The sequence below is a fragment of the Patagioenas fasciata genome, chromosome 16 (assembly GCF_037038585.1).
Source record: "Patagioenas fasciata isolate bPatFas1 chromosome 16, bPatFas1.hap1, whole genome shotgun sequence".
Taxonomy (NCBI): domain Eukaryota; kingdom Metazoa; phylum Chordata; class Aves; order Columbiformes; family Columbidae; genus Patagioenas; species Patagioenas fasciata.
Window position 1 is genome coordinate 5,615,417 of NC_092535.1, and position 14,381 is coordinate 5,629,797.

Here is a 14,381-nt window from a genome sequence, read left to right on the forward strand (position 1 = left end):
CAGCCGCCGCTATTTCTGGCCGCGCAGCCTGTCATTGTGGGTCGGCCCGCCCGCCGCCGGCGGCTGCGGCGCAGGGAGGGCGAGGCCGCCGGCGGCCGCCAGCAAAGGGCCTTTGAAGTGGGGCGGCGCCGGGCGGAGCACCCCCGAGGGCGGCGGCAGCAGCGCCTTGATGTGCCGGCGGCTGCGGCCCGGCCGCTCCCCCGCCCCAGGCGCGGCGGGTGCTGTGCGCCCGCTGGCAGGGGCGGCTCCGGGACCTCCCGCCCGCACGGCCGCGCCGCTCGGTGCGTCATCTGGCCACGGTGCTCGGCTGTCGGAACGGCCGGTGCGCAGTCCCGGGGGCCGTGTGCCCCGCCGTGTGCCCCGCCGTGTGCCCCGCCGTGTGCCCCGCCGTGTGCCCCGCCGTGCCCGATGTGTGCGCCGGTGTGTGCCCGCCCGTGTGCCCGCCCCGCGCCCCGAACAGCCGTTGCAGCCGGGGCTGCCCCACTCAGTGTCCGGCCGTGGGGCACCCCGTTCCCTCCTCCGGTGCACCCTCTGTGTTCCCCCGGTCTGCCGGGGCAGACGGGAACCGCCCGCCCGCAGCTCAAGGCGGGCTGGAGGACACGGGCGGGGACGGGGCTGTTCCTGAGTCCTGTCCCCTGCCAGGCTGGGCCAGTTCCTGGGGGGCCGCAGGAGCCCCTGCCGCGGGCCCGTGCCCCACAGCCGACCCTGTCCTTGCCGCGGGCCCGCGGGCTCGGCTCGCTGCGCGGACAACGACCAGCGCTGTGTCCCGGACCCGTGGGGATGGACCGGGCTGCCGCGGGACCGACACCGCCAGCCGCAGGGCCCCGTCCTGTCCCTTGCCTCAGCATCCCCGGCCCGGCTCTCCGGCGGTTCCCGGGAAGCAGCCCGACCTGCGGCTCAGCCGCGAGTCATGCCCTCTGCTCGGGGAGCAGCGGGGTCAGTTTTGCATTAGTGCTGGCAAAGCACTTCTGGGGAACAAGTGCTGTGTAAGCATGAAGCCTCCGGGCCGCCCCGCGTCCGGCACTCAGCTCACGCAGCGGCTCCGCTGCCCCCGGCATCGGTAACTGTCCGGAGCGCCCGGGGCTGGCACGGACCGAGCCCTGTCCTGTGGCAGAGGGGACACTGCGGAGGGACAACGAGAGGGGGGACAGCGAGAGGCCTCGAGCGGGGGGCGGTTAGAGCAGCCGGGCGGGTTAGAGCAGTGGCAGCCCCTTGTCTGTTCCGGGACAAGCAGCGGCCCGAGGAGCTGCCGGTTCTCTCCGTGCCGGGGCTGCAGGGCTGGGATGGAGCAGGACAGCAGCGCGGGCACAGCTGGGACACTGGCAGTGTCTCTGGCGGTGCCACCAGTTCGGTTCCGGCCAGGCTGGTGCAGGCAGGTCCTGCAGCTCCCGAGCTGCCCGGCCACATCAGCGCCGAGGATCCGGCAGCTTCAGCATCGTCTGCACCCGGGGCTCAGGTCACAGATGGGCACGAACAGCGCCCAGCACCCCGCTCAGACGCGGCACAGCCCCCGGGCAGAGCTGGGGCGGGCAGGGGGAGCCGGAGGCTCCGTGATGCAGACGGGGGTCTGCCCCGACGTGAGCGACCCCGTTTGCCTCCCGAGCGCTGCGGGTACCAGGGAGGCCCAGTGACAGGATCGTGCGGGACCCGGGCGCGGTGCCCGCGGTGGGGAGGAGGGCGGGTGCGGTGTGTGAGCAGCCCGCTGTTGGGCCGGAGCTGGCAGGCGGCCGGGGCTCAGCGGGTAGCCGGGCTCAGCGCCGCAGACCTGCATCCTCCCCGTCCCGCTGTCTCCTCCCAGCTGTGGGCTTGCGAGGAGTGGCGGCTGGGGGGGGATATAAAGGCAGGGGAACCTCAGCCAGCCCAAAGAAACTCCTGGAGCTCCTGGTGTTCTCCCTCCCTCCCTCCCTCCACGTGATTCAGCCTCCCCCAGCCGAGCACAAGCCTCCCTGTAAGTACAGAGCGGAGCTGAGCAGGCGAACCCCCCGTACCCCACTCTGCGCACAGCGTGGCGGGGCGGCGGCTGCAGGCGCTAGCAGGAGGGTCCCCGGCCTCCTGTGCAGAGCCCTGGGGGGAAATGCTGTGTGGGGGCCCGGGACCGTCCCCCAGCCCCGCAGGCGGCTCTGCCTGTTGCTGCGGGATGAACGGGCTCCGGCTGCCGGCCCAGCCCGCGGGCAGGCGGTGCATCCCACAGCAGTGGACCTGGGGGGACCGGGGGACGGCCCCACAGGAGAGGGATCCCTTCTCTGGGGTGCTGGGGCTCCCTGGGGCTGCACCAGCATGTGCTGCGCTCACCTCGCTGGGCGGTTTTGGGAGCTGGTGTGTGCAGGGCAGGTCAGGATGGTGCTGGGTGGCAGGGGGTGTCCCCAGGAGCTGTGGAACCCCATGGGCCCCATGTGGGGGCTTGTGCACAGCACCCCAGGGTGGGGCTGTGCCACTCGTGGGTGCTGGGCTGTGGGGGGTTCGAGCATGGGGACCTGTGCAGCACCGTGAGGTTTTGGGGTGTGGGACCAGCGTGTGCGGTGTGGGAACCAGCCCCCACCCCGGGGCTGCAAGCAGGTTGGGCAGCAGCCACCCCTCCAGTGTCCCTGGTGTCACTGTGAGCCCCTTCAGGCCACCCGTGCTGCGCTCTGTCCCTAGGTGTGCGATGGCTGCCGGCCGCTGCCTCCTGCTCCTCCTGCCCTGGCTGGTGGTGGCCCCCCACAGCCCCCCTGGCTGCAAGATCCGGATCACGTCTGCGGGGCTGGAGCTGGGTAAGGGGCTGCGGGAGAGGCGTGTTGGGCACCACTTCTGGGTCTGTGCTTGGGGAGCCAGCCGGTGGGGACCCTGCTTGCCCCGCTTGCACCTAGGCCGGCCAGAGGAGGCCGAGGTCTGGTGGGGTCGGTGCTGCTGAGGGCGGCCCAGCCGGCAGTGGCCAGCCCAGGCTCGCTTTGCTCTGCAGTGAAGCAGGAGGGGCTGCGCTTTGTGGAGCAGGAGCTGCAGAACATCACCGTGTCGGACCTGCATGGGAAGGAGGGGCCGTTCCACTACAACATCAGCCAGTGAGTGCTGCCGGTGCCTTGGGCTCCCCGTGGCTGTCTGTCCATCCGACCATCTCCATCCTGTCCCCGCAGGGTCAGGGTGACAGATCTGCAGCTGGCGTTGTCTGACCTGCACTTCCAGCCCCAGCAACACCTCGCCTTCGACATCAACAATGCCTCCATCAGCCTGCGCTTCCGCCGGCAGCTGCTCTACTGGTTCTTGTGAGCCGCCTCCCGCCCCGCTCCCAACACCAGCCTCCCCCCATGGCCGGGCTGTGCCCGCTAGGTGCAGTGGGTGCCTTGCTGCCCTGCAGCTGTGTGCACCTCTCATCTGCTCTCCTTGCCTCCAGCTATGACATCGGGTCCATCAATGCCTCAGCAGATGGTGTCCACATCCACACGGTGCTGCAGCTGGCCAAGGATGGGGCTGGGCGGCTGAAGATCTCTAACATCACCTGCAATGCCTCCATTGCCAAAATGCACGCGGGCTTTTCGGGCACACTCAGGTACCCCAGGCCCCTGCAGCAGCCCTCTCCCTGCACAGGCTCTGCCTGTGCCCGGCGCCGCTTTCTGCACCCACGGGGCTGGAGGGGCCAGGTGGGGGCCACAGAGCTGCTGTGTGTCCTGCAGGAAGGTCTATGAGTTCCTGAGCACTTTCATCATCTCAGGGATGCGCTTCCTCCTCAGCCAGCAGGTACGGCTTAACAATGATGGGCAGCAGCGCCTGGGGAGCCCAACCTCACACTGCCCCAGGCCAGGAGGGGGGTCCAGGTCCCTGATTCCCCTCTTAGCCCAGCCCTTGCCTTGCAGATCTGCCCATCCTTGGAGCACGCCAGCCTGGTGCTGCTCAACTCCCTGCTGGACACAGTGCCGGGTGAGTGGGGCCAGAGGGAAGGGCCCGAACCTGCTCCCCGCAGGGAGGGCAGCGCTGGGCAGCGGCTCCAGGTACCATAGCTCATCTTCCCTGGCAGTGAGGAGTGACGTGGATGAGCACATTGGGATTGACTACTCCCTCCTGCGGGATCCAGCTGTCTCCACAGACACCCTCGACCTGGACTTCAAGGTGAACATTGGATCCTGCACTGCCAACCCTCCTGCAGCCCCAGGAGTGGCTGTGCCAGCTTCACTGCAGGCACCACCGAGCGAGCAGGGTGAGCTGCACTATGGCTGCAGAAACCGCTCCTGTTCCCTGCCCAGGGCATGTTCTTCCCCCGTGCAAGAGAGGACCAGGAGCTGGAGAACCACGCGGTGGAGCCGGTGATCAAGGAGACCGAGCGCATGGTCTACGTCGCCTTTTCCGAATACTTCTTCGACTCAGCCATGCATGCCTACTTCCAGGCAGGTGTGCTGGCCATAGAGCTCCAGGGCGAGAAGGTGAGCTGTGCCAGGACAGGCAGGTGTCTGTGGGCAGGAGGAAGGGCTGGGCTCTTCCTGCAGGGCAAGGAGCTGCGTCCAGGGAGCAGCTCTACTGGGATCCACAGCAACCGCTCACTCACCCTTTGGCACTTCGGCTTCATCCTCCCTGCAGGTGCCCAAGGACCTGGAGGTTTTGCTCAGAGCCACCTTCTTCGGGACCATCTTCATGCAGGTGTGAGGAGCACCCAGCGGGAGGCTCAGGGTGGCTGCGGGACAGGGCACAGCCCTGTGCAGCTCTGTGCCCCTGCTCACTTGCCATCCCCAGAGCCCAGCCGTGGATGCTCCCCTGCGGCTGGTGCTGCAGGCGTCAGCTCCCCCGCGCTGCATCATCAAACCCTCGGGCACCTCCGTCTCTGTCTCTGCCTTCCTCAACATCTCGCTGGTGCCGCCAGATCGCCCTGCTGTCCAGCTCTCCAGCATGGCCATGGTGAGGGGCATGCGGGGCTGGGGTTCCAGCACACAAAGACCATTTCCCACACACGTGGGATGGCTCCAGTGTCCCAGAGCCAGGGGCTGGCTGGGCTTGTGGCACAGAAGCAGCAGCCTGGCTGCTGCAGCACCGCAGGGCTGTGGTTCAGCCCCCTCTTTCCCCAGGAGACCAAGCTGAGCGCCAAGGTGTTCCTGCAGGGGAAGGCGCTGCGCGTGCAGCTGGACCTGCGGCGGTACGGGCACACAGGGCCTGCGGGGCTGTGGGAAGGGTCCCCCCACACCCCGCTCACGGCTGCTCTCTCCCCGCAGGTTCCGCATCTACTCCAAGCAGTCAGCGCTGGAGTCGCTGGCGGTGAGTGGAGCCCCTGTGCCCAGGGTCCAGCCCCATGCTGCTCCTCGAGCACAGCACAGGCTTGGGGGGGCTGCGCATTGCAGGACCCCGCTTCCCATGGAGGGCAGGCAGCTCTGCCGCTGCACTCACCCGCGTTTGCTCTCCCACAGCTGTTCTCACTGCAGGCACCCCTGAAGACACTGCTGCAGTTGACCATCATGCCCATCATTAATGGTACACACCGTGGCTGCCACACAGGGGCTTGGGTAGGGGCAGGTGGGACTTGGCTTCACCCTGTCTCTCCCTCCCTGCAGAGAGGACTAAAAAGGGGGTGCAGATCCCACTGCCAGAGGGCATGGACTTCACCAAGGAGGTGGTCACCAACCATGTGGTATGTGGCGAGCACGGGTACCCCCAGCTGGGGCAGGGACTGCGTCCTGCTGGGCAGGGCACAGTCACACCAGCCTCACATTGATCCTCTTCCCCTCTGCAGGGATTCCTCACAGTGGGAGCTGATCTCCACTTCTCCAAGGGGCTGCGGGAGGTGATTGAGAAATACCGCCCGGCCCCCACTGCCCCAGCTGAGCCCAGCACAGAGCCCAGCGCAGAGCCCAGCACGGGCCCCCGCCAGCTTTAACTCTCCTCCCCATGCGCTCCCGGACTGAGGGCAGAGCCCGGGCTGGACCCGTGGGTTGTAGGTAGGAAGCAGCTTCCCCGGTACCACTGGTGAGGGCCCTGTGCCCAGGGAGTGGCAGCACGGTGGAGACGGCTGCTCTGGGAAGCCCTGCTGCACCTTCTTCTTATACCAATAAACCACTTCACCCCAGCCCATGTGGTCTCGTTGCTCATGGTGGCCAGCACAGGGGAGATGGGGAAGGAGGCAGCACCCGTGGGGCAGACACAGCTGGGAATGGCAGCAGAGGGCTCCGAACTGCCCAGCTCTGGGGGGCTCATTTCTAGCCCCCGTGAGCCCTGGCAGTGAGGGGGGCACAGCCCCAGCCCTTGCTCCTGTCAGCACCCACCTCTGTCGGATCCTGGGCACGCAGCCACGCTCCTCAGAGTGCAAAGGGAAGCAAAGTGGGGGGAAGTAGAACAGTGCAAGGAGCCAGGCAATGAGGAGCAGAACCACCTTGTTCAGAGAGTTTATTGTGAGTGCCCAGAAGAACCGTGTGCCTGGGTCACGAGCAGGGGGATTGTCTCTGTGCTGAGCCTCCTCGGGATCAGGTACGGGGCAGCCTGGAGCAGAAAGCCCTGGGAGCAGCGCCTGCAGCCGCCAACGAGCTGTCATTCCTCAGAGCCTGCCCAGGGCTGTGTGTGGGTAGAGGGAAGTGGTGGGGGCTGGTTGTGCCCAGGGGGAAGCAGCTGCCACCCCAGACAGGGAGGAGGCACGACAGGAAAGCCACAGGCGAGGCGGCGGCTGCAGCAGGGCACAAATCCTCACCCAGCAAGGACAGAGCCCCTGGGACTTCTCACCCCTCACCCAGCCCCATCCTCCCCCTGCTCAGCAGGCACCGTCCTGCAGGGCCAGGCAGAGCCCCCAGGCTGGCAGGGGGAGAGGCTTGTCTCATGGTGCAGGGAGTGCGGGCACTGCAGCGAGGACGGGCTGTGCGGGAGGTGCCGGGGTGAGGGCAGCCGGGGCACTGGGCGCTGCCACCGCAGTCCCTAGTACGGTTCGTTCTTAATGAAGTGGCTGAACATGGTGAAGGCGGCGAGCGGCCGGTCCGTGGGCACCATGTGCCCGGCTCCCTATGGGGAACAGGTAGCCGTGAGTCAGTGCTGGTGATGGGGCTGCCGCAGCCCCCCAGCACTCCCAGCCCCAGCTGCCGCAGCCCTGTGTCCCTCTGACCACAGCACTGGTGTCCGAAATGGCCAGCAGCCCCATCCCAGCCCTACCTTGATGGTGAGGAAGGCAATGTTGGTGAATTCCTTCACAAAGCCCCCAATCTGGTTCTCACCCCGTTCAGTGTAGAGCCAGGGCCGACGAGTCACCTGCACCTGGGATGGGCGGCAGCTCCCTCAGTGCCCAGACCCGTGCCAGCCCCAGCAGAGTTGACGGCACAGCCTGGAGCCAGTGACCGGCCTGGCCTTGTCCTGCCATTTACCTTCTGGCACAGGGAGTCCACGAACCACTCATCCCCAAGGAAGTTGCAGGCCATGTCAACGTCCCCATTGTACACCAGGATCCGGTATTTCTGCGGAGCAGGAGGAGGGTGAGTTGTGTGGGGCAGTAGCCCCAGCCATGTGAGAGGCCAATTTGGCAGAGCCAGTCCCCGGGTCTGTGGGCTCCTCCGCACGCACCGTGGCTCCCAGTAGCTTCAGGTACTGGTCGTTCATCTGCATGTACAGGCGCTTGTAGCCACGGTTCACCTCGAAGCTGCGGAGGAAGCATCGGTGTCAGACAGGGGCTCATGCTCACAGGTCTGTCCCTGCCTGGAGCTCACTCACCTGCACACCTGCCACTCCTGGGCGTCAGGGGAGATGTGCAGAGCCTTCTTCACCTCCGGGGAGTTCAGGTACACCCTGAGGTCTGTGGAGTTGGTGCAAGGAGGGTCCATCCGCACCTTCCGGGCTGTGGGCATCCGCAACAGGCTCTGGGAGAGAGTCAGGAGAGTCCCTGCCACAGCAGCACCCACCCCGTCCCCTCCTGCCCCCATGCAGGGGACACTTGCAGCCCAGTGACACAGGCACCGGGACTCACCTGCCGCCAGGAGAACTTCATGGGCAGCCGGATGAAGGAGTTGCCCAGGTCATGTGTGACAAGATAATCACCATCGTACCTGCAGCAGAATGGGGACGGGCTGAAAGTTCTGGAGGAACAAGTGCTCAGGGTGCCCCTAAGGAGCCCTCGACAGCAGCCAGACACAGCCCACTAGAGTCCCAGAGGGTCTCTGCCCAGCCCAGCATGTCCCTTCACCACCTGGGGCCACTCGCTGCCAACTACAGTGAGCCGGTGCTGAGACCCACCTGCCCTCGGGCCACCTCACCTCATGCTCCCCGGGACACCACCCTCACATGGGGCATAGAGGTTGTAGATGTTGAGGCCGGACTCCTCTACGATTTGAATCATCTCCTCCATCTGCAACATGCCATGAGGGTTTGGGACTCAGCTTGGGGCCCATGCAGAGCCAGGCGGGGGTGCTGCTCACAGACACCGGCGGTTGGGGCTCCAGTCCCCTCACCTTGAGTGTGCAGTTCAGGTTGGAGTTGTCATGGAAGTTGCACTTCCCCTGGGAGCAGCAGAAGGCCTGCAAGTCCTTCCACAGCCTGGGGGCAGAGACTGGGGGTCAGACGGTGCATCTGGCAGCAGCTCTACCCCCCTGACTGCTCCCCCGGCCTTACTCGGTCCCCAGCAACCCGTGGTAATAGGCAAAGTAAACCAGGGAGTTGTCATTGATCTCGTAGGAGGAGAGGCCATTTCCCACAGCGATTCCCTGTGAGGCAAGAAGAAAACAACTCTGTTGTTCCAGCTCCCCGCAGGGTGGCCGCCACGGCAGCAGGAAGCAGATGTGACACTGTTTACTTGGCAGAGGGAACAGGAAGGGTCGGGGGTGCCTGAGAACGCTCCCCTGGTGCCACTCAGCAGGGGTGGACACGTCCACCAGCAGCCGCTGCCAGCACCCCAGGAGATGAAAGAGGATGAAAGGCTGCAGGGCCAGACCCACCCCACGCCCTGGGGGTCCCGTACACATCCCCAGCCGATACTACTTGGAGCCCCACAGGGCTGTGCTGAACATGCCAAGCCCTCGGCTCCTGGCTCAGGCTGGCGGCAGCAGAGCCCCCTCTCACCTTCAGGTTGAGGCTGGGGTCCTGCATCACCCACTCTGCCAGCGTGGGGATGTAGATGCCCCCATAGCTCTCCCCGGTGAGATAAAGATCGTTCTTGGAGTACTCAGGGTAGAGCCGCAGGAAATCCTTCAGTGCCAGGTAGTTGTTGTGAGCAACCTGCAGGCAGGAGGAGGAGGGGTCAGGCCAAGCCCCCGCGCCCAGGCTGCAGTGGGCAGGGGCAGGAATCCCCCGCCTGCGGCACTCGCCTCGGTGTCGTTTGTGCTGTACTTCTTGTCCTCGGAGTAGGAGAAGCCAACGCCAGCAGGGGACTCCAGGTAGAGCATGTTGGCAATCTGCAGGACAGTGGAGCAGCTGGAGATCAGGCCTGACCCCCTGGCTCAGCGAGGTTCAGGGCCGATGGCCTCGCCAGGGGCAGCACCCACAGGTGCCCAATCTGCCCCAGGGAGGGCACATTCCTGCCCTGCTCAAGCAGAGGCGAGAACAGGGTGTGTTGGGCCTGTGGAGGCTCTGGCTCAGGGCCACCTTCTCCCCGCGGCCACGGAGGGCAGCAGTGCCCGCACCTTGTTCCAGGCGTAGTCGTTGTACTTCAGCGTGACCCCGTCGGGCTGGATCTGAAGAAGCACAAGGCAGTGACCCACAGAGCCTGCCAGCCCTGGTGTCCCCAAGCCACAGCATGGCTGTGTCCACTGACCTGGAAGGGGCCGTGCTCCTTCAGGAATCCTTCCATGGAGCTGCAGCCCGGGCCTCCGTTCAGCCACAGCACCAGGGGGCTGCTCTGGGGGTTGCTCTGGGCCTCCACGAACCTGCAGATGGGCAGTGTCGGTACCTGGTGCCTGACCAGGGCCCCACCCGGCACCCAGGGTACAGCCTGGTGCCAGTCCCGGTCCCACGTACCAGTAGTGCAGGTGTTGGCCCGGCCCGGCACAGAGGTAGCCCGAGAAGTGGCGGAAGGCCGGCTGCTTGGCCAGCCCCGGCAGGAACGTCACCTCGTGGCCCTGGGGGGCAGCCCGGCCCAGCCCCAGCAGCAGCGCGCCCAGCAGCAGCGGCCCCATCTGCGGGAGCACAGCAGCGGTCGGGGCGCTGCTCGCCGGGAGCGGCCGCAGTGCCCCAGCGCTGTCCCGGTCCGGGCCACCCTACCCCGGCCCACCTTTTCCTCCGGTGCCGGGACGGTCCCTCCGGCGGTTCCGGTCCCTCCCCGCCCAGTGCCGCCCCCCTCTCTCCCCCCGGCTCGGTGCCGCCCCCGCCCTCTCTCCCCCGGCTCGGTGCCGCCCCCGCCCGGCCCCGCGCTCCCCGTCCCGCTGACCGCGGCCGCTCCCGGTTCCCGCAGCGCCGATGCCCCGGGCACATGACACGCGCCCATATGACCTCCGCTGTTCACGTGCGCAGGGCGGGGCTGCGCGGCAGCCAATCAGCGCCGCGGGGGCGGCCGGGCCCCGCCCCGCTCCCACGTGCACGTGGGACGGGACCCCCGGCGGGGCGGGGCCAGGGGTGCCGCTCCGGTAGCGGGGGAGTCCCGGCCCGGGGAGCGCTCAGCCCCGGCGGCCACGGCGGCGGGGTGAGGCGCACCGGCGGGCACCGCCGGGGTCCAGCAGGCGTCCAGCAGGCGCAGCGGTGATGGCCGGGCACGACGGTTACAGCTGGGCGCCACCGGGCTGCACCGGGCATAACGGCAGCACCAGGCAGATTGTGCGTGGAGCGCCTGCGGCCCGGAGAGGCCGGGGGGCCCGGCTGCCTCCGGCACACGCGGGGTCCCCTCCCGCCCCCTGCGGCACTAGGACCCCCGGGAGCCCTGTCCTTGCCGGGTTGTCACCACCCGGCTGTCACCGCCGCAGCAGCTGTGACGGGGGTGGTTAAAAATAGCGGTGTCAGCGATGGCCGCCCGGTGCCGCCTCGCCGCTCGCTTTCACCGTGTCCATGGCGCCAACGTGCTCCTGGACGCCTCGGCCACACGGGCCACGCGTGTGCGGAGCTTCGCCCACGGGCTCTGCTTCAGCCAGGAGCCGCTGGCGCCCGGGCAGCCCTTCCTGGTGGAGATCGAGGAGAAGGAGCTGGGCTGGTGTGGCCACCTGCGCGTGGGGCTGACAGCCCTGGACCCCCAGAGCCTGGATGTGGTGCCCGAGTACTCGCTGCCAGACCTGGTCAACATGGGGGACACCTGGGTGTTCGCCATCACCCGCAGCCACAACCGTGTAGCTGTGGACAGGGAGGAGCCGTTGGCACAGGGCCCCCCCCAGGAGCTGTTCCCACTGATCGAGCGGCTGCGGATCCCCCGCGACACGCTGGTGGGGCGCAGCCGTCCTGGCCGCTACAGCCACATCCTGGATGACCTGTACAAGACAAACGTGCTGCCTGCGACCGCCCGGCGCAGCCGCATCGGCGTGCTGTATGTGCCACAACCTGATGGCACTGCTGACATGCACATCCTCATCAACGGGGAGGACATGGGGCCCAGCGCCCGGCGCCTGCCCACCACCCGCCCGCTCTACGCCGTGGTTGATGTCTTCGCCTCCACCAAGAGCGTCCGGGTCATCCCGGTGGAATATGGCTGTAGGTATCTGCCCCCCAGGTTTTTCCTGCATGACCCTGGGGGGAGTTGCACTGGGGTCACTCCATGCTCCCCAGTGGTGAGCATCAGAGCATCCCATGGGGCAGGGCACAGGCAACCCCCGTGCTGCCTCTGACATGGGTGTCTGCCAAAAGCTGGGCTATGTGGGGCTGCACCAGAAGAGAGCCCCTCAGCCCCAGCTCAGGACCCGCAGCCTAGTGGCCCTTCCTGAGTGGAGCGGTGGGTGTTCCAGCCAGCGGTGCGGGACCGCAGTGCTGTGACCAGACAAACCGCTCAGCCCTGGCCAGGGCAATGCCCCTCTCCGCAGCCTGCACTGCTGCTCACCAAGCTGCTCTGAGGGCTGGTGAGCCTCCACTGTGCCTGGCCTTCCCCCACAGCACACGGCAGCCCCAAGCCCAGCAACCTCCCACCTTGACACCAAAACATCCGGCTGCGCCGCGCTGCACACCCGGCATGCTGTACCCCGCGCCTGCCGCGTGCCCCGGGCAGACAACCCGTGATGCCATCGCAGGTTGGGCAATATCCGCACGCCGCAGCCTGCTGGGGAGGGGTTGGGAGGGCCCATGCTGGTCACTGGCTGTTGTGTACATCAGGCTAATAAGTGCTAATTAGCACTGTCCGGGACGAATCAGCAGATGCTGATGATCAGGTGAGACACACACCAGGAGAGAGAGCACCTGGAGCCCCTGCCCCTGAAGCCACTGCTGCCCTTGTGGGTGCAAAGTTCAGATGCTGTGGTCCTGTGGTCCCAAGGCTGAAACCTTTGACTGTCCCAACAGGTTAAACGTCCCTGGCTGTGCAGGCACCCCCAGGAGCGTGCTGGGGTTCCCAGCCAGAGACTGTGGGGGCTACCGAGCCACCCAGGGCATCACTGAGCCACGTGGGGGGTCACTGAGCCAGTGTGAGAGGCCCAGGCCTGGCCAGGACTGGCGCTGGCAGTACGTACCTTGGGGAGAGCCATCCCGTCCTGCTGTGCCGCTGGTCCTGCCAGCACCACAGGGCACAGGCACTGCTGCAGGGGCACAATCCGGCAGCCTCCCCTCCGCTCAGATTGCGGTAGCTCCGGTTTCTGCAGCACTTCCGCAGGGTTACAAACCCGCCTCGGTTTGTTTCTTTTCCTGGCTGGTGAAGTGAAAACCAGAAGTGAGCGGCTGAGCCACTGCTGAAAGACGGGAGGGGGTGGGGAACAGAGGCAAAGGGCATCTGCCACCCGTCATCCGGCACTCGCACTGTGACCCCGCGCAACCAAGGCCGAGATAAGCACTCCGACTGCTCAAAACCAGCCCCAAGGTCAGGAGCTGGTCGGGCACAGCGCGACCCTGCTTGGCAGAGCTCTGCCCAGTGCCAGCCCGGCCACCCGGAGGTCCCGGCTCTGCTCTGGCTGAGCTAGTAATGAACCAAGGCCGGAGCCTGCACCCGAGCCAGCTCTCATTTAAAGTCAGAATGGAGCACTGGCTGCAGCTCATTGCAGCCGCACCACCAAGCCACCGAGGGCTTGGGGAGAGGGAACCCGTGGGGATGTGTGTCACAGCGGCAGGAGCCAGGCAGAGCCTGCGGGCGGCTGTGGGAACAGCTCAGAGATGCCGTCCCTGCTGTCCCAGCCTGTGGGCACCCACTGGCAGCTGGCACCAGCACTAGGGGACCAAACCACAGGAGCGGGTGAAGGGGATCACAGCATGAGTGTGTGAGACCCCGGGGAGCCACTCAACAGCTCCCAGAAAGAACAAACAGAAACCAGCTGTGGTACCTCACGGTTTGGGCACGGAACTGTTTTCCCGGTAACGGAAAGAGCATCACCGCCGGGGTCTTGGGCTTCTGTCCCGGCCAGGCCCCTCGGCACTGGCTGGAGCCCAGGGCAGAACGGTCTTGCTCCTGCCACAGAGCCGGTTCACCTGCTGCTGCCCTAACCCGGTGCCTCCAGGGAGCCCTGGGGCTGGCTCTTCTGCAGCCCTTGGCACTTGGCCTGGCCGGTGACCCACCAGCTCAGCCACATCTCTGTTTCCCCGCAGTCCCCTCCCTGCAGACCCTCTGCCGCCAGGTCATCCAGCAGCACATCGTCCACCGCCTGGCCATTGACGGCCTGGACCTGCCGCTGCCACTGCGGAGCTTCTGCCAACATGAGTGAGGCCTTGAGGGTGCCACCCAGGCCCCCCCACCAACCACCCCAGCTGTGACAGCTGAATGGCTGCCAGGCCGGACCTCCGCCTCCTGTATCCCCTCGTCCGGTGCACTTGTGAGCACTGCCTGTGCTGCTGCAGGGTCAGTGTGAGCGTGGTGGAGCATCATGGGGATGTTCCTCTGCACAGACATGTGCAGCGAGGCCAGCGTGTGGGCAGAGGGTGGCAGGGACTGAATAAGTAATAAAGTGCTTACATCCCAAATTCAAGCATGCTGTGGGGAGCTGGCACCACGTGACACCAGGGCAGTGGGGGCTGCTGTCTGGCTCCCATCTCAGGAGGAACCTGCAGCTTCAGGTTCTTTAGTTCCCTTCCATGTCAGGGAATGTCATGTGGTTGCCGGGAGCAGGAAGGGTCCTGCCAAAGAGGGCTCAGGGGGCTGGGACACCCCTTGTGGTTCAGCAGATGCTCGTGGAAGCCGTTCCCCCTCCAGTGAGGAATGATGCCAGGATTGTGGGCCCATGAGCACAGCCAGGCTGGGACCTGCTGGTGGCCCAGGGCAGCAGCCAGGAGCGCCCAGGCAGGTCAGGATAGGGGCCAGACCCGCTGCGCAGGCAGGGAATAAATTACAGTGGGTGTGTGTCCCAACCGGGCAGTTTCGCTCTTAGGAAAGATGTTTACCCGAGCAGGGGTGAGTGGTTTCCTGTGCTGTGCAGGGA

General features: G+C 66.5%; 3 protein-coding genes across 6 annotated transcripts; 2 read left to right on the plus strand and 1 right to left on the minus strand.

Moving 5' to 3' along the window:
- Positions 1-960: 960 nt before the first annotated feature.
- PLTP (phospholipid transfer protein) lies at positions 961-6,019 on the plus strand. 3 transcript variants are annotated; one of them, XM_065849816.2, is made up of 17 exons: positions 977-1,060; positions 1,799-1,948; positions 2,638-2,750; positions 2,939-3,038; positions 3,111-3,239; positions 3,368-3,523; positions 3,648-3,711; positions 3,828-3,891; positions 3,989-4,080; positions 4,215-4,391; positions 4,546-4,605; positions 4,699-4,860; positions 5,028-5,095; positions 5,172-5,214; positions 5,364-5,427; positions 5,508-5,584; positions 5,687-6,019. In XM_065849816.2, exons 3-17 carry the CDS (start codon positions 2,645-2,647, stop codon positions 5,828-5,830), a joined length of 1,506 nt encoding a protein of 501 aa, XP_065705888.1. In that variant the 5' UTR covers positions 977-1,060; positions 1,799-1,948; positions 2,638-2,644; the 3' UTR covers positions 5,831-6,019. The 3 variants fall into 3 exon arrangements, with proteins under 3 accessions (XP_071671569.1, XP_065705888.1, XP_065705887.1); XM_071815468.1 differs by lacking the exon at positions 1,799-1,948 and having other exon boundaries at positions 961-1,060; XM_065849815.2 differs by lacking the exon at positions 977-1,060 and having other exon boundaries at positions 1,733-1,948.
- Positions 6,020-6,319: 300 nt separating this feature from the next.
- Positions 6,320-12,668, minus strand: CTSA (cathepsin A). 2 transcript variants are annotated; one of them, XM_065850070.2, is made up of 15 exons: positions 12,492-12,668; positions 9,874-10,031; positions 9,671-9,782; positions 9,540-9,590; positions 9,225-9,311; positions 8,980-9,135; positions 8,533-8,624; positions 8,373-8,457; positions 8,178-8,269; positions 7,892-7,970; positions 7,639-7,784; positions 7,492-7,567; positions 7,296-7,385; positions 7,087-7,188; positions 6,320-6,939 (listed from the first exon to the last, which is right to left on the minus strand). In XM_065850070.2, the coding sequence occupies exons 1-15, from the start codon at positions 12,504-12,506 to the stop codon at positions 6,856-6,858; spliced, it is 1,425 nt and encodes a 474-aa protein (XP_065706142.1). In that variant the 5' UTR covers positions 12,507-12,668; the 3' UTR covers positions 6,320-6,855. The 2 variants fall into 2 exon arrangements, with proteins under 2 accessions (XP_065706142.1, XP_065706141.1); XM_065850069.2 differs by lacking the exon at positions 12,492-12,668 and adding an exon at positions 10,283-10,378.
- NEURL2 (neuralized E3 ubiquitin protein ligase 2) lies at positions 10,504-13,931 on the plus strand. Its single transcript, XM_065850071.2, has 2 exons — positions 10,504-11,526; positions 13,555-13,931. Exons 1-2 carry the CDS (start codon positions 10,851-10,853, stop codon positions 13,668-13,670), a joined length of 792 nt encoding a protein of 263 aa, XP_065706143.1. The 5' UTR covers positions 10,504-10,850; the 3' UTR covers positions 13,671-13,931.
- The last annotated feature ends 450 nt before the right edge of the window (positions 13,932-14,381 follow it).

What these genes read in the sequence shown, in the direction of transcription:
- PLTP (XM_071815468.1), top strand. Translation starts at nt 993, where the DNA reads ATGAAGCCTCCGGGCCGCCCCGCGTCCGGCACTCAGCTCACGCAGCGG. An exon ending in CCTGCTGGACACAGTGCCGG is followed by an intron (nt 3,892 to 3,988) that starts GTGAGTGGGGCC and finishes CTTCCCTGGCAG; the next exon opens with TGAGGAGTGACGTGGATGAG. An exon ending in TAGAGCTCCAGGGCGAGAAG is followed by an intron (nt 4,392 to 4,545) that starts GTGAGCTGTGCC and finishes TCCTCCCTGCAG; the next exon opens with GTGCCCAAGGACCTGGAGGT.
- CTSA (XM_065850069.2), bottom strand. Translation starts at nt 10,339, where the DNA reads ATGGGCGCGTGTCATGTGCCCGGGGCATCGGCGCTGCGGGAACCGGGA. An exon ending in TGAAGTTCTCCTGGCGGCAG is followed by an intron (nt 7,785 to 7,891) that starts GTGAGTCCCGGT and finishes ACTCTCTCCCAG; the next exon opens with AGCCTGTTGCGGATGCCCAC. An exon ending in TGGACTCCCTGTGCCAGAAG is followed by an intron (nt 7,189 to 7,295) that starts GTAAATGGCAGG and finishes CGCCCATCCCAG; the next exon opens with GTGCAGGTGACTCGTCGGCC.
- NEURL2 (XM_065850071.2), top strand. Translation starts at nt 10,851, where the DNA reads ATGGCCGCCCGGTGCCGCCTCGCCGCTCGCTTTCACCGTGTCCATGGC. An exon ending in CATCCCGGTGGAATATGGCT is followed by an intron (nt 11,527 to 13,554) that starts GTAGGTATCTGC and finishes GTTTCCCCGCAG; the next exon opens with TCCCCTCCCTGCAGACCCTC.